This window comes from Aquarana catesbeiana, linkage group LG07, assembly GCF_042186555.1.
Source record: "Aquarana catesbeiana isolate 2022-GZ linkage group LG07, ASM4218655v1, whole genome shotgun sequence".
Taxonomy (NCBI): domain Eukaryota; kingdom Metazoa; phylum Chordata; class Amphibia; order Anura; family Ranidae; genus Aquarana; species Aquarana catesbeiana.
Window position 1 is genome coordinate 238925639 of NC_133330.1, and position 25620 is coordinate 238951258.

Genomic DNA, 25620 nt, shown 5'->3' on the forward strand with positions numbered 1-25620 from the left:
AAAGTAAAGTATTGACATTAAAGGATAAGTCCACCCTAAAATTAAAATCTGTACATCTACAAACATCTATGATCGAAGACTAACCTATAACCCTAATAGAGGTAATCTGTATACATTTTTTGAAGCCCATCCGGTCCTACGCTGAGCTGTCAGCGGATGTTTCGCTATGGAGGCGGATGCAGAGGAGGTAGCTGACAATAGAAGCCCCATAGTAAGCCTATTGGTGACGTCACCTATTCATTTCACAAACATTGTTAGCTGTGTCCTCTGCAGAGCTTCTGCCGCTGGAAATTGGATCGGCTTCAAAAAAGGTTTGTGTACTGATTTCTTTTTACAGGGTTAGATAGGTTAGTCTTAGATCGTAGATGTAGAGATTTTAGTGTTAGGGTGGACTGCCCCTTTAAACATAATTTGATGCTGTGACCTTTTTATTAAAACTTTTGTGTTTTTGTTTTTTTTGTTTCTTTCTGATTGGTTTTGCAAAAAATTGGCCACATTTTATTGGAAGGCACTATTGAGTTGCAACGGGGGAAGCATTTTATCATTTTACTGCTAAACTACACAGACCCTTATTTTTGTTTTTTGTAGTGGTTTGGTTTTTTTTTTTTTGGTTTTTTGGTTTTTTTTTTACCGTGGCCTTGTCAATTTCAGTGTATTGCAATGGGATGTTTGTCAGAGATCATTTAACATCAGTGTTTCAAAGTCACCTATTTTGAGCCTGAAAAAATGGATAAAATATTGCATACAGGTGATTTTATTCTGGATTTTATTTTGGTGTTATCATATCCAGACTTCAGGTGGAGCTCAGGGCTCCTTTTTCACTGGTTTACCTGCTAATTCTTGACTGCTCTGTTAAAGGACCTCCTAATAGACCTCAATAGCTCAAACATCAATTTGCATACGCTCTCTTGAATTACTCAGCTCCCCAGTACCCTGTATAGCGAATAGAAAGGTAATATTATGAAAAACCATAATATTCTGTGAATACATTGTCATGGGTGCACCCTGCATTAAATGTAAAGAAAAAAAAATCCTATATAATTTAGGAACAATCCATAAAACCACCGTTTAGAAACATATAAACATTAACAATTTAGACAGCTGTGAGTATCACTCTCTGGCAGGTTAAAGGTAAGTGGTAAATTTCAATTTACCATTTTCCATCTTTACCAAAGAATTTTGGTTTTGAAACAATCTGCTTGTGCTCAGTCTTCTCCTGCATACTTTTACCCAACATGCATGCGCAAGCCAATAAACAAAGAATCCATGTTTAAGGCCTCATGTCATGTACACTAGACATTTTTAACTCTGCTCTTAGGGGCACCTGACTTTTTTTTTTTACGTCCCTGCATGTTAGCCACGCACACATAGGTATTTAAAGGAGTTTAGATGCAGGGGAACAAACAAAACACCATCAGAGCATCCAGGAGCAGTGGCGTTTTGGCAGGATTTAGCTATTGCGCGTTAATTTCAATTGGCACAATTGACTATTATTTTGGCCAATTAAATTACTGTATTTATCGGCATATAACACGCACTTTTTTCCCCTGAAAATCAGGGGAAAATCGCGGGTGCGCGTTATGACTGAGCGGAGCGATCGCCGGCGGCCGATTTGAAAATGGTGCCGAAATACACAGAGCCAGTCCTCGGCTTTTCTCGGCCACTTTCGGCTCCATTCGAGCGCCGCCCATATACAGATAGCCGAGTGTACTCGTCTAGGTTCGGCTAGCTCCGTTCACAGTCACGCCCATCCTGGGCGGGACTACGAGTGGAGCCGAAAAGTGACCGAGAGTCGCCAAGGACCGGCTCTGTGTATTTCGGCGCCGGCGGTGCCATTTTTAAACTGCAGTGACACTGACAAGTCACTGCAGTTTAACTGCAGCCTGGGCAAGGTTGCAAATGGACACTGATAAGGCTGCAAATGGACACTGATAAGGCTGCAAATGGACACTGATAAGGCTGCAAATGGACACTGATAAGGCTGCAAATGGACACTGATAAGGCTGCAAATGGACACTGATAAGGCTGCAAATGGACACTGATAAGGCTGCAAATGGACACTGATAAGGCTGCAAATGACACTGGACAAGCATGCAGATGGACGCTGTGCAAGGCTGCATTGATGGGCATTTAAATGTAAGTTTTTTTTTTTTCCTTAAAAGATTTTTTTTCCTTATAATTCCCTCCTAAACTTGGGGTGCGTGATATACACCGGCGCGTGTTATACGCCGATAAATACGGTAATACCCAAGCACTTCGCCTAAATGCGTTACACGTGTTTACAAGCGTCAAGCTTTTTTTTTGGAGAGATGGCCAAAGTGCCCAGTGTGCATGAGGCTCAAAAGGGTTGCAAAAACACGTGAATGGATCGACGTACCTGCATACTTCCAGGTTTCTACTGTTTTTAAATAATTTGCCAAAGACCTCCTGCAGATTGATGGTTCCAATCCCAACATGAGAAGTTCTGTTAGCAAATTGTTGTAAAGGGCAGCCTGCAGCTATTCTAAAGGAAACTATAATGGTCTTTGATCAAAGTTAATGTCTTAAAGTTTAGAAATTGATGGGTTTTTTTTTTTGTTTTTGTTTTTTATCCAAAGAAAAAAGTTTTATTAATGTAAATGCATACAGCCCACGTCATTAGTAAACAGCATAGTAAATGTATACACACTACACAATGCACAGTTCCATACCTCTAATAAGTTTCAAAAGGAAACCCGCCTATAAATTTTAATATTATCCAGTCCCATGACATACAACAGTACCAATGCATCCCAAACCATTATCCTTTGAAATTCTTCTCATCTGGCATTCATGCCGAGTAACCTGTCCATGACAAGATCCGCTGGAGCAAGCCTGGGTACATCCAGCCATGGGCCCCAGAGTTTTTCAAATTTTTGCGTGCACCCCTTGTGTTGATAAATAACCTTCTCCATCCGGAGCATATTACCCACAGCATTGAACCACAGACTTCCAATGTGTCGTTCTTAACTTACGAGCCAAAAATAGGGTTCTGACAACTTCAACTCTAGTACAGAAATTGATATTTTAAATTACGAGAAGACTGTGTGTCCCTCCTGAGTGGGGCTGAAACATTTAATCGATCATGAAATTAATTTAGATAGAGTTTACCATTTTAATAATCGATTAATCGGCCAGTAACATAATGGGGTTAAAAAAAAAACTAAAATTAGCCCTTTATAGTACATAAAGAGCAAATAATCGCTAATGTAAATATTACTTTCACAGTTCTACAGTAAAAAAAAATGAACCCCTTACAGTAGTGATTATCTGCTTTTTTTTTTGTACTATAAAGGGCTAATTTTAGTTTTTTAACCCCATTATGTTACTAAACATCTTAGACCTGGTTAACACCTGTGTGTTTTTTGGTGCTTTTTGCAGAAATGCACTACAGTTCATTTACATGGTTTCCTATTGGACACATTCACATCTATGCTTTTTTTCAGCTGCTGCATATTTGGAAAGGGTCAGGGACTTTTTTTTAATGCAAAACGGTGCTTTTTTGGTTCAATATACTTCAATGGAGAAGCTGTAGAAAAGCATGCAATTTTGCAGCAATTTGTGTTTTTTAATCTGCCCAACAACAAATTGGCCAAAAACAAAAATTGCAGCAAACTCACGTGCGCAAAAATCAAAACGCACTGCAAAAACAGATCAAAAGCGAACTGCATAGGTGTGTACCGAGCCTTATGCTGGCCACACGGATCAATTTTTTTCAGACGAAAAATCTTTGTACATTCGCTGAATGTACAAAAATTTGAAATTTTCACTTGTTTTTAACATTCTGTTTTTAAAATGAATGTAATGTCTGAACAAAAACCACATACACTGTCTGAAAATTCCTTTGACCAAGAAATTTTCTATCATTTCCAAATTTTCCCGTCACTGTGGTTGAAAACGAACGTCGATTTGACCCCACTAACGATTAGAAAATCGAACAAACGTTCTTAAAATGACCTTTTTTTTGGAAGGAAGACATTGTTTTTTTAAATAAAACAATTTGATCTGAGTCTGATATTTACCAGATTCACTATCTAATAGTATATACAGTATCTCTTCTCTAATAGTATATACAGTATATCTCTTCTAATAGTATATACAGTGTATATCTCTTCTATCTGTTATTCTCAGAGTGGATTCAATATTTTGCTCCGAACCATATAGTTGGTTATTTATATTTACCACCGCATCTAGATATTTAAGAATAAACTGCTTTTTTTTTTTTTTAAATCTTTACATATTAACTAAATTATACACCACACTTTTTTTTAAGGTTATTAACCAATTAATCAAAACAATAATCGGCCAACTAATCGATTATGAAAATAATCATTAGTAGCAGCCCTACTCCTGAGTCATTCCAATGAATATTTAGCTGTGTGTAATTTTGCCCTTCATGTCTGCATATACAGTACAGCAGTAATTTACATTTTAGAAACCTTGGTGTACAAGACTTTCACTTTTTAACTGCTGGATAGAAGTGGCAGGCATTAAAAATTGAATACCTAAATAAAATGTATACAAAAAAAACACTGCGTTCTTTTTAAGAGACAATTTAAGTAGAAGCAGAAATCTGTGGCTGGGTGGGGACACTTGCACGATTTCCCTCATTGTATTAATGAGCCTCTGATGTTTTTGTTTTTCTAGGAGCAGCTTCCAGAGCTTCATGTGCACTTTCAAGCCCAGAGTTTTCATACCTCTATGTATGCCTCATCCTGGTTCCTGACTATTTTTCTTACAAGTTTCCCACTACCGGTTGCCACAAGAATTTTTGATATTTTTATGTCTGAGGTGAGATGGCAAATATTACGCCATGAGTCATCGAGACTCCTAGCCGTAGGTTTGTTTAAACTGCTTTTGGTTATGTGTTACTCGAATGTAAAGAAAGCTGACTCAAAATGACTAATTGAACTCTGCACTTTGGCCTGGTAATGAACGGGAATAGTCTATTGTGTGAAGCAGACAAATGTTGATAGGTGTTCATTTCCTCGCCCAAACTTTTGGCTAATACTGGTAGATGGTCTAAAGCTGCAGTATAGATGACCATAGGACACACATGGTGTACTGTCATTTTTGCTGTGTTGAGTGAATTTGCATGTGGAGTATCAGGAAATGTGTGTACGATTTGCCTACTTCATGTACATAGAAAGTGACAGATTTATAATCTTTTTAGAACACCATCATGTTATAGCATGGAGATATCAGCCATATATTGCTGGTCAGCTCTGCAGTGGATATTTGCTGCAGCCATTCATAAGGCTTCATGCACACTGGGCGTTTTTACAGCTGCTGTTTTGGGTGTCAGATGTTTTTGTTTTTTTTAACTGCCTCTAAACTCCCCTGCATCTTATGTGTTCATGCACACATAGGCTTTTATCAGCGATTTTTAGCAGAAGTGTTTAGTGGCAGAAGGAAAAAAAACCCCTCTGCCAGTGCGTTCTGGAGCAACAGCGTTTTGGCAGTAAAAATGCTGACAGCTGCTAAACTCTCCTAAATGCTGCAAGCTTTTGACAAGTCCTTTATTAAAAAAAAAAAAAAAGTCCCCTGGTATAGATCCATTGCTGACCTGAAAAGAACAAAATGAAGTTTTCCGCTGTCTGACAGCTCTTAAATGGCTAATTGGTGGGGCCACCCAGTGATCTCACCGGGTGACCCCATTGACCGAGGGCATGCTGGGTTGGTGACGTCACGAGAGGGGTAGTGCCACTAGTGACATCACAGAGTTGCCCCCTCCCCTTAGTTATTTAAGAGCTGTCAGGCAATGGAGCTGTCTTTTTTTTTCAGGGTGGTGGTGGGCGTCTTGATACACTATGGATCTACATCTAGGGACATTTTTTAATTTATTTATTTTTTAATCAAGGATTTTTTTGGTGAATGAGTAGCCTTTTTATGTACACCATACTCCTTCACATGGGTGGGTACCGCGGTACGTTATGGCCAAGTGTACATGAATCATTGAGAGTATTATAGAAGTTAGACGGGAAGGAAGAACTTTGTGAAATGAATTGAACCTGAACTGCTCTATTTGTGTTTTTTTCAGACTACATTTCATTGAAATATTTTTCAAATATTTTATTTATATTTACATAATTTGTATTTCAAAATACAGCTAGCCAAATGGGACCTTTGTAGTGGCTGTGACATTTGTGCAGACCTGTGAGAATTCATCTCCCGGGGGTTTTGCTACTGATATACCTGAGACAAGTTCTACATTTTTATTTATTTGACTCATTTAGGAGACTTCCCCTCATTCCCCCCCCCCCCCCCCCCACCCCCCCCACTAAAGCCTAGTACACCTGGGCCGAATGTTGGGTGACATCGGCCTGTTAAATAGAAACCAGCCATTTTGCCTGTGTAGTGGCTTCTGTCGATGAGGCATGACCGAAAAAGGTCTGCCAACTGGCTCATGATCAGCGCTCTCAGCCAATGGGGGGGGGGTGCGGCAGCGCCGTCCCCCTGTCAGAACACAAGAGCACAGCCGGGGAGATCACTGTAGTAATGTCAGATAGTACAGTGGCTACTCCTGAAACTGTCAGTTTTTTTTTTTTTTTTTTTGCTCAGCCCTTCTGGGTTGAACAAAAGCAAAACTACTGGTGTACGAGGCTTAAAGTGAAAGATCAGGCAAAACCTAACGCTAAACCTGCTCTCTGACACATTCTAAACCTTATCTATCTAACCCTGTAAAGCAGAAATTGCTCTACTTGCCTATTCTGCAGCCGATCTAGTCCAGTCACAGCATCAGCTGTCAGCGGTGAATTCAGTGTGGAGGTGGGTGCACAGAGGCTGCCAACAACGGAAACCCCATAGTAAGTCTATGGGTGACACCACTTCCCATCCATTTTACAGCCGTTGGTCCTCTCCTGCACACGGCTTCCGTCACTGGAAACCATACTGTATTGGCTACAGAATAGGAAAGTACAGCGATTTTTGCTTTACATGGTTAGATTGGGTTTAGAATGTGGCAGAGAGCAGGTTTAGAGCTAGGCTTTGCCTGGACTTGCACTTTAAGTCAAGAGATGGAGGGGGGCAGTAAGTCTTCATCATATTAGACAAGTATGTGTGATCAGTTTCTGAAAAGGTTTATTGAATGTGGTGTCAAAGCGCATTTTGATACATTATTAACAATGTAGTATACAGAGCATGAGACATGAGGTCTTGCGGAAGACAAGTTTTTAACTCTGACTTTGTTTTATTTTGGTTAGCGGTGGCAAAAGTCATCCATCTTATCTTTTGTGTTCTAATTCAATCAAGAGCCAGATGGCTGGGTTTATTGCCATGTGGTTTGTGTAGTTGCTTAAACAGTGTGGTCCAGTTCTGATATTTAGGGTTTATTAACTTATGTTACGTTGCGTGTTTCATATTACCGTTTTTCTGTCTGTTTTATTATTATGTTGAACGTTCTATGTTTTTGAACTTTTAATATAATTTTTTTTCTTTCCTTAGGGTTTAGAAATAGTTTTTCGAGCAGGCCTTGCTGTTCTCCAGATGAATCAGGCAGAGTTAATGCAACTTGATATGGAAGGCATGTTACAGGTAAGAAACAACCTTTTATTTTAGGTTTTAATTTTTCAACTCACATTTTATATAATGTTTTAAAATTTATATAACACCTTAATTTTAATGTAACACATTTAATGCAGGGCCTTACACTAAATTAAATCGGACCATTGTTCCCTTAGAAACTTTGATTTGGGCTCATATCTTCTCTCTTTGGAGTTTTGCATACTTATACTTGTAAATGTTGCAAGCCTTACATATTAAAGCAGCACATGTATGGGTGGGCTGACTGTACCCAGCCATCCTGTTGCCTTTTTTTTTTTTTTTTTTTTTTTTTTTTACATACAATGGCTTCTATAGCCATTAGCAGTATTAGGGTTCTGCCAGCTGGGTAGGCTCCCTGACCTTCCCTCATTAACTCTTACTGTACTGATGGGAGAAGTGAGCGTTTTTCTTTCTCTTCACCCATGGTGTAAGCAAAGAAATTGGAATAATCTATGGGCTGCATAAGATTGATATATGCTAGTATGTATTGTATTGTCACTTTACAATGTTATCCAATTTTGAGGAGCCTTTCTTTCCTGGCTCTTAACATGTATTTCATTTTGTCTTCCAGCACTTTCAGAAAGTCATTCCACATCAGTTCGATGGGGGCCCAGAAAAGTTGATTCAAGCAGCATACCAAGTCAAATACAATGCAAAAAAGATGAAAAAGTATGTGATTTTTACAACAGCAGTGTTTTTTCCTTTGAGTAAATTTTCCTATTGTTTTCAAGGCAGCAAATACAGAGCCGTTAAAAGACGCAGTAGGTATGCGTATGGTACACTGGCCAACGGTACAGTGTGTTAATTTTCCCACAGTTCAAGGTGGTACAATACGCTAAGAGGGCAATATCAACTGCAGCAACAATGGAATGTGGTTTGTTTGATGCACCCTGTGAAACGCCTCCATACTCATAGAAACATACATTTTCCCTTGGGACTTTGAATGAGGCGTAACATACCCAATAATAGTATATAAATTTATTGAAGAGTACAATATTTGTAGATTAACATGAAAGACAAGTACCATTATGTCAAGCAGATTTGTAATGGTAAACATGATCTTTCCATATCAAAATGCAAGAATTAGAAAGTCAGTCCATAATTTAACAAATGCATCTTTTGGTCCTGACGGGTTAAGTGAAGCAGCGTTTACTTCCTCAGGGGTTAATGCATACATAGATGTCTGTAAAGTAAAATTTCATAATGCACAACAAAGGTGACACGGAAATATTAATGTTCTGTAAAGGGTTACCAGTAAGGGAACCATACTTGCAAATCTGCAAAAAGTATTAAAAGCGCATGATCCTATTCCAGTGGTGACCACCAGGGATGTCTGCCCCAGGAGCTGTGGGCCTAGCATCAATGAAGACCCAGGAGAGCAAAGGTGTGATTGCCAGTGACAGAGGCAATAGATCCCATCCAATATATCCTCCATCGTAAGAACTGTGAAAAATCTATACATAAATGAAATTATGTATATAACCGGCTACAATGTCAGCCAAAATAAAATCTGATGTCATTAGGTGCTGTGCCAGGTAAGACTATAATTGAAAGCTGATGGAGCTGTCAGTATTACTAACTTAATGGAGTATAAAGAGAAAGAATTAGTCCCTATTGCCCAGAGTATGTTGAAAAAAAAATCTACTAAAAGGAAAGGCAGAGTAAGCCGTATATGCGTCTTTCTAAGCATGCGCACATGAGGTGGCAACACTGTACAGGGTTCATGACCCTGCAAATCGTTGCCAAGAAAAGGCACAGAAGAATCCAGAATTGATTTGATACTATAATGGCTTTTTTTTTTTTTTTTTTATCTAAAGCGGATTGTAACCAGAACTTGAAAAAGATATTTAGCAAGGAACATGCATTGTGCATGTGTGCTGTAAATTGCCTCCAGAATTGCTCCTGTGTTTTTGCCGGAGCCTGCCATTTTGTTGAAATCCAGAGCAGCCGCTTTAATACAATTAACCTGCTTAACCACTTGTGGACCACCGGCCCGCATAAGCAAAGTGACATACCCGCATGTTGCGCACGCGCCCATTGACCAGTGGGGGAGTCTATCAGCGGGTCCATAGAATCCGCCGCCCGCGATCATTCCCCCGCAGAGACAGAATGGGGATCTGCCTGTGTACACAAGGCAGATCTCCATCCTGACAGGGGATCACACAGAGATCCTGTCTTTCTGCTATGCAGGAAGACTGATCTGTGTGTTGTCCCAAGCAGCCCATCCCCCATACAGTTAGTAAACACACTGAGGGAACACCGTTAACCCTTTGATCAACCCTGATGTTAACCCCTTCCCTGCCAGTGTCATTAGTACAATGTCAGTGCATATTTTTAGCGCTGATCACTGTAATAATGTCACTGGTTATCAAAAAAGTGTAAAAAATGTTGGGTGTTCGATCTGTCTGCCGCAATGTTGCAGTCCCGCTAAAAATCACTGATTGCCACCACTACTAGTAAAAAAATTAAATAAAAATGCTGAATTGATTTGATTGATGAAGAAATTACATTTTTTTAATAAAAATTTATTGGCTATGTTTTATAGCAGAAAATGAAAATTTTTTTTTCAAAATTTGATAGTCTTTTCTTTAATTGTACATCACTGGACACAGAGCCATAGTAATTACTATGTGGGTTATAGTCCACCTTCAGGTGCTGGACACTGGCACGCCCTAAACAGGAAGTTGCCTCCCTTTTATAACCCCTCCCATACCGGGAGTATCTCAGTTTTTTTTGCCAGTGTCTAAGGTGTTGGTCACGAGTGAAGATGTGCTGTGCTGAGCTCCACTGCAGCAATCTTTGCTGGGCTAGCTATGCAGCCGGATCCATTCAAAGTTTCTTTTTTGGGCCAGATTGAATGGTACCCGGGCCTCGTGTCCAAAGAAACTAGGTCTTTGCTTGTAAATGCTTCCCTTTTTAGAGAGCTGGACCCCGGGATCCAGTACTTTATTTTAAGCCATAAAGTTTTACTGGCGGTGGTGCTATTACAGGTCCAGGATTGTGGGTTCCCTGAGGGCCCCCAGTTCCTGAAGGTTTGTTAACGGAACCCAACGTGAAGGGTGAAGATTGGGTCTGTTGGTTTTACCACAGAAAACCCTGCGGCGGGAAAGGCAAGTGGAGTTTTTCTAAGGAATTTTTACATTTTCTTATGAAATGTCTCCTTTAAAAAAGTAAATGTTGTCATGCCTAAGTGTCACTACTGGGGGCTGTATGGAGCACGTACCTTCTCATGCTTTCTTTAGAGATCATGCTGTGTCACAGAAGCAGCAGGCTTTTTTCCTCCGGCTAGCAGGCAGATCTCCGGTAAGTTTGGGGTTTTGCCTCCACCAGACATCCCCCACCTGGGCTGAACTCTCCCCCTCTTCACAAGGCTGAGCATTGAGGGAGAGCTCAAAAAACGATCGGCGATGCCGTTTTCTTTTACCGCCCCTACACATCGGCGGCTTTCAGGTCTCCTCCACGCCATCCCTCCCTCACACACAAGCTGATCCTATCGGATCGGAGGCCCGCGCTCGCGTGGGAAAACTCTTTTTTGAGGGAAAGGAGGGGGGGGCGCGATGCGACGGAGGGGGCGGGGCTTAACATGTCCTTGGCGTCCTCCAACATGGGAGTGTTTGTTTTTTAAAAACTCCATTTGTGCTAGCTGCAAAAATTGTCGGAGGGACACGAGCAAAGAGGGGCATGTTGGAGGGACACAAGAGCAAAGAGGGGCATGAAAGAGGTTGGTGACATAGGCATTTCCTATTTGACACATTTCCTATTTGACACATTTCCTATTTGACACATTTCCTATTTGACACATTTCCTATTTGACACATTTCCTATTTGACACATTTCCTATTTGACACATTTCCTATTTGACACATTTCCTATTTGACACATTTCCTATTTGACACATTTCCTATTTGCATCAAGCTGAGCATTAATAGCAGCAGCAGTGGATGCGATTTCTTCTGGTAGTACCTCTGCTTTGTGCATTGGGCTAAGGTTAGAAGGGGGGTTTAAACACCCCCCAAAAAAGAGCTAAAAGGGTCTCCCTCAAGCTCTGGAAAGCCTACTCATCTCTACAAATGGCATCCTCCCCTGAGAGGGGGTGGCTGGTCAGAGTGAGCATCGGGGCCATGAAATGTTTGCAATTGTTTTCAACACTGCAGCCCCTGTTTGTTATTAAAAAGATCTTTTTTCCTCAGCCAGGATAGAATTAAAGAAAAAAAAAAGGTTAGCGGCTTTAATCGCATCCCAGTTTGGGACTAAATGCGACAGGTTCTCTTCCATTACCCAGGACCCTCAAACTGAGGAACTAGGGGCAGGAGAAGATGAATTCCCTCAGGGGACCATGGTGAGGCTGATGACTCCTCTTCTGAGGTGTCAAATGCGGAAGAATCAGTGTTCACAATCTGTAAGATTGATGGTGCAATTTCTTGCTGAATAGTTCGCTCCACATTTATGTACTCTTAACTGAGTTAAACAGGATAATTACCACCGCTCTAGGTGATCGGGTTCAAGCTTCCCGTCCTCCGCTGTGTGGATGATTGTGAGAGCCCCAGGTGCCGGCAATTGCTATTCCAATGGTATGTATGTGATGGAAAAATCTGGACAGCCGCACTCCGGATTGGAAAAGTGAAAAATAAAATCCTCTTTATTGAAAAAGTAATAACATGATTAAAATCCGTACATGGCTTTGTTGGGATAATGCAGCTTAACCGCTAACGCGTTTCACGCTCCCATAGAGCGCTTACTCATAGCTGGTTTGTACGAAAGTGATCACCACTTATATACACATAATTTATCCACCACATGACTACATATTGATTATCTGATTTGAAACAGCTGATCGTTAGTCTGTGTGGGATCTTTTTGGCATAGATGTGATTGGATGTGCGTCCTATAGTGGAATCACTAATGAAGACATGAATATATAAATGAAATGTATTCATGTTGGCAAATGTCAACATATATAAATAATAAAAAATTCTATTCAAGGTTTTTGAAAAACATGTTTGTTATTTTTCAAAACCACAATAATGAGATGGGTGCTGGAATTTGACGTTCAAATGTATAAATTATCATACGGATAGGTGCAAGTATGGGCAAACTATGTGAGCTGGTGGCTGCGGTATAATGTAAACGGTGTATAGGATAAGAATTGGAATTGGGTCTATATGCATGTGATAAAAAAATGTGCATCCAACACCACTATCAGTGTCTACAAGAAAAGACTAAATATGTGTGTATGGTGCATAAATATATGCAAAAATTTTTAACGACATAAAGATAAAAATAATGATGAAAAGCAATTCTTTACATGTGTGTGTATGTGTATATACATAATGATTTCAACTTTCAAAAAACGTGGTGACATATGTGAATTGGAAGCTGGGCAGAAAACTGGCGTCCTGTCGCAATAATGCGACAAAAAGTCTCCTGATTTACAGGAGTCTATGTGTGAATAAATGCTTTTGCTTCAATTCCTACATGTGTGAATATTATTCTTTGCAACATATAAAGGATTGTGAAACTTATCACTCTCTGATAACCCCGCCACTCCAGCTTCACAAAAGTGCTCATTTAAAACCTTGCATCACTCCGTATGGGATGCATTAATCCCAATCAGGTAACAACATTAACGTTGCTGAACGTCTTTCTTTGAAGCAATCACATCTCTCGATGAGTTGTCTTCAAGTGTATGGGCAGAACTATATGAGGTAGATAAAAATGGGACAAAATGCAGTGTTTATGCACCTGTCTCTATTCTTTCTATACATAGTATAATATTGGCAGTGACCATATGACAGGTTCTTCCAATATATGTGTTTATATCAATAGATAAGTAACAATCTCACTAAACCAATTACTATGTGAAATAAACAACTGGTCTACCTCTTTGAAGACCACAGCTCTTAAATCAACTCAAAACACATGGGAACCTTACAAAAAAGGTAATGAACCATGTACACATGTGGTAAAAAACATTTGTGCAAAGTTAGGCTAGCCATACACCATACAATTCTCCCGTGCAACTCTGGTCTAGATTCACCAAAACCATACAATAGGAGGCCAAACCCAAACACCCTCAACTTGTATGCAATCAGGCAGGCCCTTCAACCACACAGCTGAAGGCAAATCCAAAGAAAATTGAACAAGAAAATTGCATGGTGTATGGCCAGCCTTAGTGTTATGGTCTACCTGCAGCTACCATCAAACAATAATGTCTAATTAGAAACGAGATTCAAGTGACAGTGAATGCAAAAGATATAGTAAATTGTTTCTTTTAAATGAAAACATATATGCATATCACTAGTCATTTGCTCGTATGGATTGGAGTGTGTGTAGCCCAATAAAATGTATCGGTTACTGGGGATATGTGTAAAAAAGGGAACTGATATATTAATATGTGTCCCTATATGTTTTTTTGCTCCATCATCCACCAAAAAAGGGAATGTGGATGTGTAATCAAGGAAAAAGTTGGGAGGAAAGGGTTACAGATGTATTGCTCGGGGATATAGCTTCAATGTTGTTTTATTCATAGAAATGTGAAACGTCCCACTCAAAGTTTAACCCCCGTGGAATCCTGGTGTCTAACGAGAATATCCAAAGGACTTCTCGTTTGCACAGTAACTGGAATCTGTCACCTCCTCTCACTGGTGTGATGATTTTCTCAATGCCCTGAATAGTTAAACTGGAAGTGTCTTTGTGGTGTGTGTAAACCCAGTGCTTTGATACATTGGTTAAGATCTCTTTCTCAATGTTGTACAGATGATCATGTAGCCTGTCTCTGAGACGCCGTGTTGTGCGTCCAACATATTGTACCTGGCAACTGGTGCATGTAATAACATATACCACAAATTTGGTGTTACAATTAATAAACACGGGGATCGAGAATTCTTTTTGATTGCTGCATGATTTTATGAGTTGACCCGTTTTAATGTACCTGCAGTAATTACAAGTTTTTATTCCACACTTGAAATTACCTGTGAAATTGAGCCAATTGGATTTTGTTCGGTTGGTTGAGAACAAACTGGGAGACAGTGAACGTCCCAATGTGGGTGCTCTGCGGGATACAACCTTGATCCCTTTAGAAAGGATGTTACTATATATAGGGTCATTATACAAAACAGGAAGGTGTTTCATGATAATTTTCTTGATTGTATTAAATTCTGAGCTGTATGGAGTAGAGAATACCGGGATTCTAGGGGACATGTTCCTTCTCTGTTGAATGTTTCTAGCTGGTTTTTTCTTTACAAGTGAAGGTCTTGGGATGGATCTTACTGTGTTGAGTGCTTTTTGTATTGATGTTTCTTTATAGCCACGAGCTTTAAACCTGTTTGCCATGCTTTTGGCTTCAGCCTCAAAAGCATCAGGAGAGCTACATAGGCGCTTTAACCTTAAAAACTGGCTATATGGAATGCCTCTGATGGTGTGTTTAGGGTGTGCAGAGTCAGCTCTAAGTAGAGTGTTGCCACTGAGAGGTTTTCTGTACAGACTGGATTGAATCGCATCACCGGACCCCACCAGTTGCACATCAAGGAATTCTATGGATCTGGATTGCAGATTTCCCGTAAATTTTAAGTTTAATGAATTGTCATTGAAATATGCCAGCCAGATATCCAAATTAGCTTCTCTATCTGATGTAATAAATAACAGGTCGTCTATAAAGCGACAGAAAAAGACCGTATCTTTGCGGCGGGGACTATTTGGTCCAAAGATGCGGGACCTCTCCCACCAGCCCATATAAATATTGGCCAGTGAGGGGGAAAATTTAGCTCCCATAGAGGCCCCGCATTTCTGGAGAAAATAGTCCCCATCAAACATAAAAAAATTGTGTGTTAAAAGGTACTCCAGGGCTTGTACAATGAACTCTTGTAAAATCAAAGAGAGTTTGCCTGTTTTTCTAAGAAAATAAGTGACTGCCTGGATCCCCAGATGATGTGGGATACTAGAGTACAAACTAGATACATCACAGCTGATCCATCTATAATTGTCTTCCCATTTAATGTCTTGCAGTTTGTTCAATAAATCGTTTGTGTCTTTTATGTAACCAGGGAGACTGGTGGCTATTGGCTGTAAATGAGAGTCTACCCACTCTCCTAGGCGTTCATTTAAAGAGCCTATCCCCGCCACTATAGGTCGACCTGTAAGGGGATTTAACCCCTTGTGGATCTTTGGTAGGTGGTGGAATATTGGTGTTATGGGGCATTCTGGAATAAGAAATTCTTTCTCCCTAGGAGTAAATATACCCATTTGTGTGGCTCTATCTATGAGTGTGGAGAGCGTGTTTTTGAAAGCAATAGTGGGGTTGGAGGGTAATTTCTGGTATGTGTGTGTGTCAGATAGTTGACGCAGAGCTTCTTTTTTGTAGACTTCTACATCTAAAACCGCCACCATACCCCCCTTATCTGCGTTTCTGATGACAATCTGGTCGTCTGCGGAGAGCCTCTTAAAGGCTTGTCTCTCCTTGACGGACAGATTGTCCTGTGTAAATTTCTTTCTGTTGCAGCTGTGAGCCAGGTGTACCAAGTCCCCCTCCACCAGTTTTTGGAATGAGTCAAGATTCTTACCTCTGGCCGCCACCGGATAAAAATCTGATCTACCCCTGGAGATTTCAATACGTACATCCGTGGGATTTAGAGGACAAGGATCTGACTCATGTGCCAAATCAGTTAAATCCTGTAGAGCACAGTTATCAACGAATAGTATGGGTGAAGAAGGGGACTCACCTGTGTCACAGCTGTCTACAGACACATTGGGCTCATCCACTGCACAATCAAAAAAATGTTTCCTAAGAGTTAAAGTCCTTGAGAATTTATTAATGTCCAAAATTGTTTCAAAAAGGTTGAAATGTCTGCTAGGACAAAAGTTCAAACCTTTGGCCAACAGGCTGACCTCTTCTGTGTTCAGTTGTTTTTTGGACAAATTAATCACACTGTGTTTTACTTCCTCGGCGTCTTCGGCGTCTTCTCCCGCAGCATATAGCGTGTGTTGTTCGTGGCGTTTGTGTTTCCTACCACCTCTTCTTGTCTTTTTGTGGAGGGTTTCTTTTTCTTGGTTTGTCTGGACCTGTGAGGGTTTCCAGGGGAGCGGCTGTTGGTGGATCTGATGGATTCTGGTGGGGTTGGAGATCTGTCAAGTGATGAGTTTGACATGGTACGTGCTAGAGTGTTGTCGGCCGACTCCCCTTCATGGTCTGAGAAACTTACTCGTTTACCTCGGTTTTTGCGGGATCTGTTGGACTTGTAAAGTGGCTTGTGCCAGGTGTAGACCTTGTTTCCTTGATAATCATCCTTATCCCGGGCCATTTTGCCTTTCTTGGTATCAATTACTGCTCTTTCCATTCGATCTAGTTTCTTGTTTAACCTTTCATCGAGTTCAGAGAAACCTTTAATCGCTTGGGAAGTGATAAGATCTTTTTGTATTGTGGAAATATCCAGTTGTAACTTCTCTGTTTCTTTTTTCTTTGAGGCGATCAAAATCTCCATGAGTTTAAAGGAACAGGTGTCTAAAGTGTCTGTCCACTGTTTTTTGAAATCTTCATCAAATAAATCTGAGGTAGGAAATTTTTTGATTCTTAGTCCTCGAGGAATGTGCAGTATTGATACATATTCTGTAAGAAAAGTAATGTCCCAATAGGCTCTAATCTCTTTAGACATTAGTTGTTCTAATTTCCTAAAAAGCCTTATCAATTGTATTTCATCGTCTTCCGACGGTTGTAAGGTGTATGCTTGCAATGGCTGTCTTAGAGGATTATTGGATGGTGCTGTAAGAGTTCTGCTAAAAGCTGCTTCCACAACAGGCACTTGTGTACTGGGATGATCCATGATTTATTTCCAATATTGTTCTCTCACTCTGAGACCGAGAGTGGTCTTCCAAAAATCATAAGGTTATAATAAAAACATCAATACAAAAAGCACTCAACACAGTAAGATCCATCCCAAGACCTTCACTTGTAAAGAAAAAACCAGCTAGAAACATTCAACAGAGAAGGAACATGTCCCCTAGAATCCCGGTATTCTCTACTCCATACAGCTCAGAATTTAATACAATCAAGAAAATTATCATGAAACACCTTCCTGTTTTGTATAATGACCCTATATATAGTAACATCCTTTCTAAAGGGATCAAGGTTGTATCCCGCAGAGCACCCACATTGGGACGTTCACTGTCTCCCAGTTTGTTCTCAACCAACCGAACAAAATCCAATTGGCTCAATTTCACAGGTAATTTCAAGTGTGGAATAAAAACTTGTAATTACTGCAGGTACATTAAAACGGGTCAACTCATAAAATCATGCAGCAATCAAAAAGAATTCTCGATCCCCGTGTTTATTAATTGTAACACCAAATTTGTGGTATATGTTATTACATGCACCAGTTGCCAGGTACAATATGTTGGACGCACAACACGGCGTCTCAGAGACAGGCTACATGATCATCTGTACAACATTGAGAAAGAGATCTTAACCAATGTATCAAAGCACTGGGTTTACACACACCACAAAGACACTTCCAGTTTAACTATTCAGGGCATTGAGAAAATCATCACACCAGTGAGAGGAGGTGACAGATTCCAGTTACTGTGCAAACGAGAAGTCCTTTGGATATTCTCGTTAGACACCAGGATTCCACGGGGGTTAAACTTTGAGTGGGACGTTTCACATTTCTATGAATAAAACAACATTGAAGCTATATCCCCGAGCAATACATCTGTAACCCTTTCCTCCCAACTTTTTCCTTGATTACACATCCACATTCCCTTTTTTGGTGGATGATGGAGCAAAAAAACATATAGGGACACATATTAATATATCAGTTCCCTTTTTTACACATATCCCCAGTAACCGATACATTTTATTGGGCTACACACACTCCAATCCATACGAGCAAATGACTAGTGATATGCATATATGTTTTCATTTAAAAGAAACAATTTACTATATCTTTTGCATTCACTGTCACTTGAATCTCGTTTCTAATTAGACATTATTGTTTGATGGTAGCTGCAGGTAGACCATAACACTAAGGCTGGCCATACACCATGCAATTTTCTTGTTCAATTTTCTTTGGATTTGCCTTCAGCTGTGTGGTTGAAGGGCCTGCCTGATTGCATACAAGTTGAGGGTGTTTGGGTTTGGCCTCCTATTGTATGGTTTTGGTGAATCTAGACCAGAGTTGCACGGGAGAATTGTATGGTGTATAGCTAGCCTAACTTTGCACAAATGTTTTTTACCACATGTGTACATGGTTCATTACCTTTTTTGTAAGGTTCCCATGTGTTTTGAGTTGATTTAAGAGCTGTGGTCTTCAAAGAGGTAGACCAGTTGTTTATTTCACATAGTAATTGGTTTAGTGAGATTGTTACTTATCTATTGATATAAACACATATATTGGAAGAACCTGTCATATGGTCACTGCCAATATTATACTATGTATAGAAAGAATAGAGACAGGTGCATAAACACTGCATTTTGTCCCATTTTTATCTACCTCATATAGTTCTGCCCATACACTTGAAGACAACTCATCGAGAGATGTGATTGCTTCAAAGAAAGACGTTCAGCAACGTTAATGTTGTTACCTGATTGGGATTAATGCATCCCATACGGAGTGATGCAAGGTTTTAAATGAGCACTTTTGTGAAGCTGGAGTGGCGGGGTTATCAGAGAGTGATAAGTTTCACAATCCTTTATATGTTGCAAAGAATAATATTCACACATGTAGGAATTGAAGCAAAAGCATTTATTCACACATAGACTCCTGTAAATCAGGAGACTTTTTGTCGCATTATTGCGACAGGACGCCAGTTTTCTGCCCAGCTTCCAATTCACATATGTCACCACGTTTTTTGAAAGTTGAAATCATTATGTATATACACATACACACACATGTAAAGAATTGCTTTTCATCATTATTTTTATCTTTATGTCGTTAAAAATTTTTGCATATATTTATGCACCATACACACATATTTAGTCTTTTCTTGTAGACACTGATAGTGGTGTTGGATGCACATTTTTTTATCACATGCATATAGACCCAATTCCAATTCTTATCCTATACACCGTTTACATTATACCGCAGCCACCAGCTCACATAGTTTGCCCATACTTGCACCTATCCGTATGATAATTTATACATTTGAACGTCAAATTCCAGCACCCATCTCATTATTGTGGTTTTGAAAAATAACAAACATGTTTTTCAAAAACCTTGAATAGAATTTTTTATTATTTATATATGTTGACATTTGCCAACATGAATACATTTCATTTATATATTCATGTCTTCATTAGTGATTCCACTATAGGACGCACATCCAATCACATCTATGCCAAAAAGATCCCACACAGACTAACGATCAGCTGTTTCAAATCAGATAATCAATATGTAGTCATGTGGTGGATAAATTATGTGTATATAAGTGGTGATCACTTTCGTACAAACCAGCTATGAGTAAGCGCTCTATGGGAGCGTGAAACGCGTTAGCGGTTAAGCTGCATTATCCCAACAAAGCCATGTACGGATTTTAATCATGTTATTACTTTTTCAATAAAGAGGATTTTATTTTTCACTTTTCCAATCCGGAGTGCGGCTGTCCAGATTTTTCCATCACATACATACTCTTAACTGAGTGTTTGGGTTTGCTAAAGCCTCCTCAAGCTGTGCATGCCTTTTCCTGTCCATTCATTGCTGGAAAATGAAATTTTTTTTTTTTTGTGTCTGAGTGGATCACCCAGATAAGCATTTTATTCCCTCCTAAAAAGTTTTCACACTTTATCCTATGTGGAAAAAATTCACTAAGTAGGGTATACCCACAAATAACACTGCTATATACTCTGTGAAGAAGAGTCTGACTTATCCGGCAGACAATGCTCAGGGATCCACCGGATAAAAAGTTGGAATTCCTATTTAAAAACAAAAACAAAAAAAAAACACTTTTTTGGCAGATTGAATGTCTCAGCCTGTGCTGACAGTAATTGGTTAATCGTTGAGAGACCAGTTTAAACAGGTGTTTATGGTTATCCTGCTCAGGCCCAGGATCTGGCAGCTTTATGTTTGCAATAGTTGCTATGAGAGATTCTTAACCTTCAAGCCTTGCGCCCTTCGCTAAGCGCTATGCAAGAAGCTTCTGGCTAGTCTTCCTTTTTTGCGGTGAAACAGCTATTTGGGTATGTTTTGGATAATGCATCCAAAGAAATTCTAGTGGAAAAAGTACCCCTTTTGCCATTTAAGAAAAGGAGTAAATGTATTTTCGTTTTAAAGCTCCTTCTCCTGTGCCAGGGGCATCAGCTTCCAGGCAGTCACGACGACTTCCGCCATCAGGTTCAAAAGGTAATCCTCAGAGTTAAACCCCAGGACAAAAGAGGTCTTGGGGGAGGAAACCTACAAGATACTGAAGCCTCCTTATGATGAGGCGCCCCCGCTCACTCGAATAGGGGGAGTTCTTCTGCAGTTCTCAAGGATCTGGCAGGAAGAGTGTCTAGACGAATGGGGGACCTCATCAATAGCTCCAAGGTACAAACTGGAGTTCTAAGAGTTCCCGTCTCGTCGTTTTCTCAGATCAAACATTCCTAAGGATCCAGAGAAAAATACGTCTTTCTCTCAAGAATTGGACCATCTTTTGGCAAAAGTGATCATGGTGGTCCCATGTAAGAGCAGAGGTGGGGGTTTGTTTAAAACCTCTTTTTCACGGTGCCAAATCCGAATGGACATTCTAGATCTCAAAAGTCTAAATTCAATTCCTGAATATAACCGCTCTTTTTTTCGCATGGAGTCAGTCCAATCAGTTATCTCCATCCTACAAGGAGAACTTCTGGCGTCAATCGACATCAAAGATGCATACCTCCATGTGCCTATTTTCCTCGCTCACTAGTAAGATCTACTTTTCAAGTTGGAAAATCTTCATTTTCAGTGTGCAGCTCTGCTTTTTGGTCTAGCTACTGCACCTTGTGTTTAAAAAGGTTCTGGCCCCTCTTCTAGCCAGATTAAGGGCCAAAGGTATAACGATTATGATTTACCTAGACGATCTGTTCTTCATAGACCAGTCGGTAGCCCGCTTAGACCAAAGTATGGTCACCACATTCAGCTACCTGGAATATCTAGGTCGGATTCTCAACCTAGAAGAAATCTTCTTTAAAACCATGAAGAAGGCTAAAATACTTGGGTCTGATTATAGATACACCCAGAAAAGGGTATTCTTGCCCCAGGCAAAGATCAGTGCCATAAAGGAACTGATTCAGGTGGTCAAAGCAAGATGAATTCTTCTATTCAGCTTTGCATGAGGTTGTTGGGAAAGATGGTGGCTTAATTTGAGGCCGCTCCTTATGCTCGGTTTCAATCAAGACTGCTGCAAAACAGTATTCTATCGGCTTGGAACAAAGCTCTAGATTCCCAGTGTTTCTGATTCCAAAGCTTACGGCCACATCACCCTGAAAGCGCCTGATCTCGTCGGATCTTGGAGGCTAAGCAGGGTCAAGCCTGGTTAGTGCCTGGATGGGAGACCACCTGGAAGTACCAGGTGCTGTAGGCTGGGTGCGCTGGAGCCTCAGTTTATGGTTGATAACCAAAAATCTGCAAAGGGTAAAATCCTTCCTTCAGTTACCTGGGAAATGGTAACAACATATGCCAACCCTTCTTTTTTTTTTTTTTGGGTTGGGGAGCAGTCCTGGAAGAGAGAACTGTCCACGAGAAGTGGACCAGATCAGAAAGGGCCTTGCCCGTTAACATTCTAGAAATTCAGGCAGAGCACTTGGTCCTGAGGGCCTGAACATTCAGTTTACGGAATTGTCCTGCCAGGATTCAATCCAACAATGCCACAGCAATGGCCTATATTAATCACCAAGGGGGCACAAGAAGTTGTGCGGCCCAGAGAAAGGTGTATCATATCCTATCTTGGGCAGAAAATAATGTTCTTTGCCTATTGGCAGTCTTCATTCTAGGAATAAAAAATTGGCAGGCGGACTACTTGAGTCGCCAGCAGTTGTTCCCGGGAGAATGGTTCCTTCACCCGATATCTTCCTGTCAATACGTCATAAAAGATGGGGGATCCCAGACGAAGATCTGATTGCGTCCAGATTCAACAAAGAAATCGTCAACTTTGTGTCAAGAACAAAGGATCGCTAGCATGTGGAACAGATGCCTTGCTATTCCCGTGGAATCGGTTCTCACTGATTTATGCATTCCCTCCTATTCTGCCTGCGTCCATGACTTCTTCGCAGGATCAAGCAGGAAAGGAATTTGTTGATTCTTGTGGCCCCCAGCGGGGCCCAGGAAATCTTGGTATGCAGAGATCGTAAAGAGTGGCAGTAGGGGACCCATGGACCCTACCGCCATGGCCAGACCTTCTCTTGCAGGGTCTGGTATTCCATCCTACTTTACAAATGCTAAATGTAACGGTTTGGCTATTGAGACCCACACTGAAGAAGCATGGGCTGTCAGGTTCAGTGGTTTCTACCTTGGTTAATGCAAGGGAACCGGCCTCCATAATTATATATTATGGAGTCTGGGAAGCATATGTCTCCTGTTGTGAAAACAGGGGTTGCACCACAGGAAATGGCTAAAAGGTAGAGTTCTTGACTTTCTGCAGATGGGGTGAGAAATAAAGCTGGCCTTGAGTGCTTTCTAAGGACAGGTCTCGGCCTTATCGGTATTATTTCAACGACCACTTGCTTCACGTTCTTTGGTTCGTAACTTTATTTAGGGGGTAACACAGCTTAATCTCCACTTAGGTCACCCCTGAACCCTTGGGACTTGAATTTAGTTTTGTCGGCATTACAAAACAGCCTTTTTGGGGGCTGATAAGACATATTCCCTTGGTCCTTTTTGACAAGGAAACAATTTTTTCTGGTAACCATATCTGCTGCAAGAAGGGTATCAGAATTGGCTGCTCTCTGTTGTAAAGAGCCATATTATTATTATTGTTTTCAAGGATAAGGTAGTATTACGTCCTCATCCTAATTTTTTTACCGAAGGTAGTATCAGGTTTTTATCTAAACCAGCATATTGTTCTACCTTAATTTTTTTCCAGAACCCTGTTCTATGGAAGAAAAATCACTACATTCTCTTGATGTGGTGAGAGCAGTCAAAGTCTACTTAAAGGCGACTGCTAAGATTCAGAAAACTATGGTTTTGTTCGTGTCGCCTGAAGGTTCTAAAAGAGGACAGGCAGCATCGAAATCCACTATGACTAAATGGATTAGTCAAGTAATCGTTCAAGCTTATGGTTTAAAGCGGTAGTTTCTACCCTCTCAAATCAAAGCCCACTCCTCTAGGGCTGTTAGTGCTTTGTGGGCAGTGCATCACCAATAGTGATGTGTGTGTGTGTGTGTGTGTGTGTGTGTGTGTATATATATATATTTCTCAAATCCATCTCTATCATAGATTGAAGGTGCTATAACGTTCACACAAACCCATCAATATGCACTTATTAGGATTTTTTTTTTCATCAGATGTGGCAGATTACATTTTGGCCAAAAATTTTGAAGAAATTTGATTTAAAAAAAAAAAAAAAAAAACAGTAGTAAACTGCCAGAAAAAAAACTGTCAGTCCAACAAAGTTCCACAGCTGAATGAGTGCTTTCTCACAACAGAATATAGAACAGACTGCTCCATGTAAGGGCGCTCCTGGACTCACACACTGCACAGATCTGCCTGCACTGTCTGGTTCCACCTTAAGCCTATGTTCACACTGATGCGATGCAGGAACCAGCGTGATTACAGCACTGGTGCCCGCATCACATCTCTCCCGCAGGTAGTTCACGCTGCCCTCTGCGAACTGCTACGGGTGTCATTACCCTGTTTGACACCGCCAGATTGGTTCACAGATTGCAGTGCGAACGGGGACCTCACACAGGAATTGGATCGCATAGGTGAGAACACCCATGCAATCTGATTCTAGTGTGAGGAAAAAAACTAGTCCCTCCACTTTTTTTCTGTGGGAATCAAATGTGAGTACAGCCATACAACTGTATGGCTGAACTCGCATCTCACAGACATCGCATGTGATCCACACAGCAGGTGCGAATCACATGCGATGTCTGTGATCGCACTGGTGTGAACCTGGGCTAATTCGTTTTGTCACACAACTTTGTCAAGAGGATGATTGCTTATGGTACCTTGCTGCCTACAAGCAGTGATTCCTGTATTGACTCCACTGCCTGAAACTCCTCCTCCTCTCAGCACCTATGTAGTTCAGAAGGTAGGCTCTGTGTGACACAAGTTCATATTCACAATGCCAATGGAATGTATCATGGGATTTCCAGCAAATGTATGGATTTTTTTTTACAAAGTAATTTTACAAACTTCAAGATCATTTGGAGTAATAGGAATAGGCTAGAAATAATTGAAAGTCAACATGCAAATAATATAGCATTTTATATTTTGAGCATAGATACACTTTAACAGCTGTTGAGATAAGATATCAGTCACACTGGGAGTGCATTTCTTTTAAGGCTTGCTAATGCCAGTGTTCTATGCTAACAAATGTTTTGTGAGTTATAAATAACACCTAAATACACTTTCCCAACACTTACATTACAGTGCATCCTAACGTGTGCTAGTGTACTACTGAGAATTGTTGTATTGCACTAGCCAAAGTTTCTGCAGGAGTGATCTTTGGTCTGCTGTGGTTCCTTGGCAGCCTCTGCAGATAAGTCGAGCTCTGGAACTGCCCTCATTTTTGCCTCTCTAGGTGATTGTTAGCAAAGTCCAAATTCCCAACCTTCGTACTTTTCTTTGTAAATTGTTCACTAAAAACGTAAAGCAGGCATGATTAATAACAGCCCTGGTGCCTATGCCTTTAAAGATGAACAAAAATTATGCTGTGACTTTGTACACATTTCTGACCTCACAGGTTCCCTTTAATCCCCTTTATAAGAAAGCAAGTATTTAACTTGATATCATTTTAGTTTTTGCTGTGAAATGCTATGCCGATTTGGAGGTGGTCTTTTTTTGTATATGGATATCTTGTAAAAAGTCTCATTTGTTTTTTAGATCATTTTAAAGCATAATTTACCGTATATCTTCTCAGTTTCTGAAATGTTGTAGAAGTTCTTAAAAAGCTTCTGTA

The 25620-nt window shown here is 40.4% G+C and overlaps 1 protein-coding gene and 1 pseudogene across 5 annotated transcripts in view; both read left to right on the forward strand.

Annotated features, from left to right (window-relative positions):
* EVI5 (ecotropic viral integration site 5) overlaps positions 1 to 25620 on the forward strand; it is a 352231-nt gene that overhangs the window by 145816 nt on the left and 180795 nt on the right. For all 5 annotated transcript variants that reach the window (XM_073593140.1, XM_073593141.1, XM_073593142.1 and 2 more), the window contains 3 exons: positions 4666 to 4809; positions 7462 to 7551; positions 8132 to 8229. In XM_073593140.1, coding sequence (XP_073449241.1) covers positions 4666 to 4809; positions 7462 to 7551; positions 8132 to 8229 — 332 coding nt within the window. The remainder of the gene's footprint in view (positions 1 to 4665; positions 4810 to 7461; positions 7552 to 8131; positions 8230 to 25620) is intronic.
* On the forward strand, positions 21965 to 22083 carry LOC141103993 (5S ribosomal RNA; annotated as a pseudogene).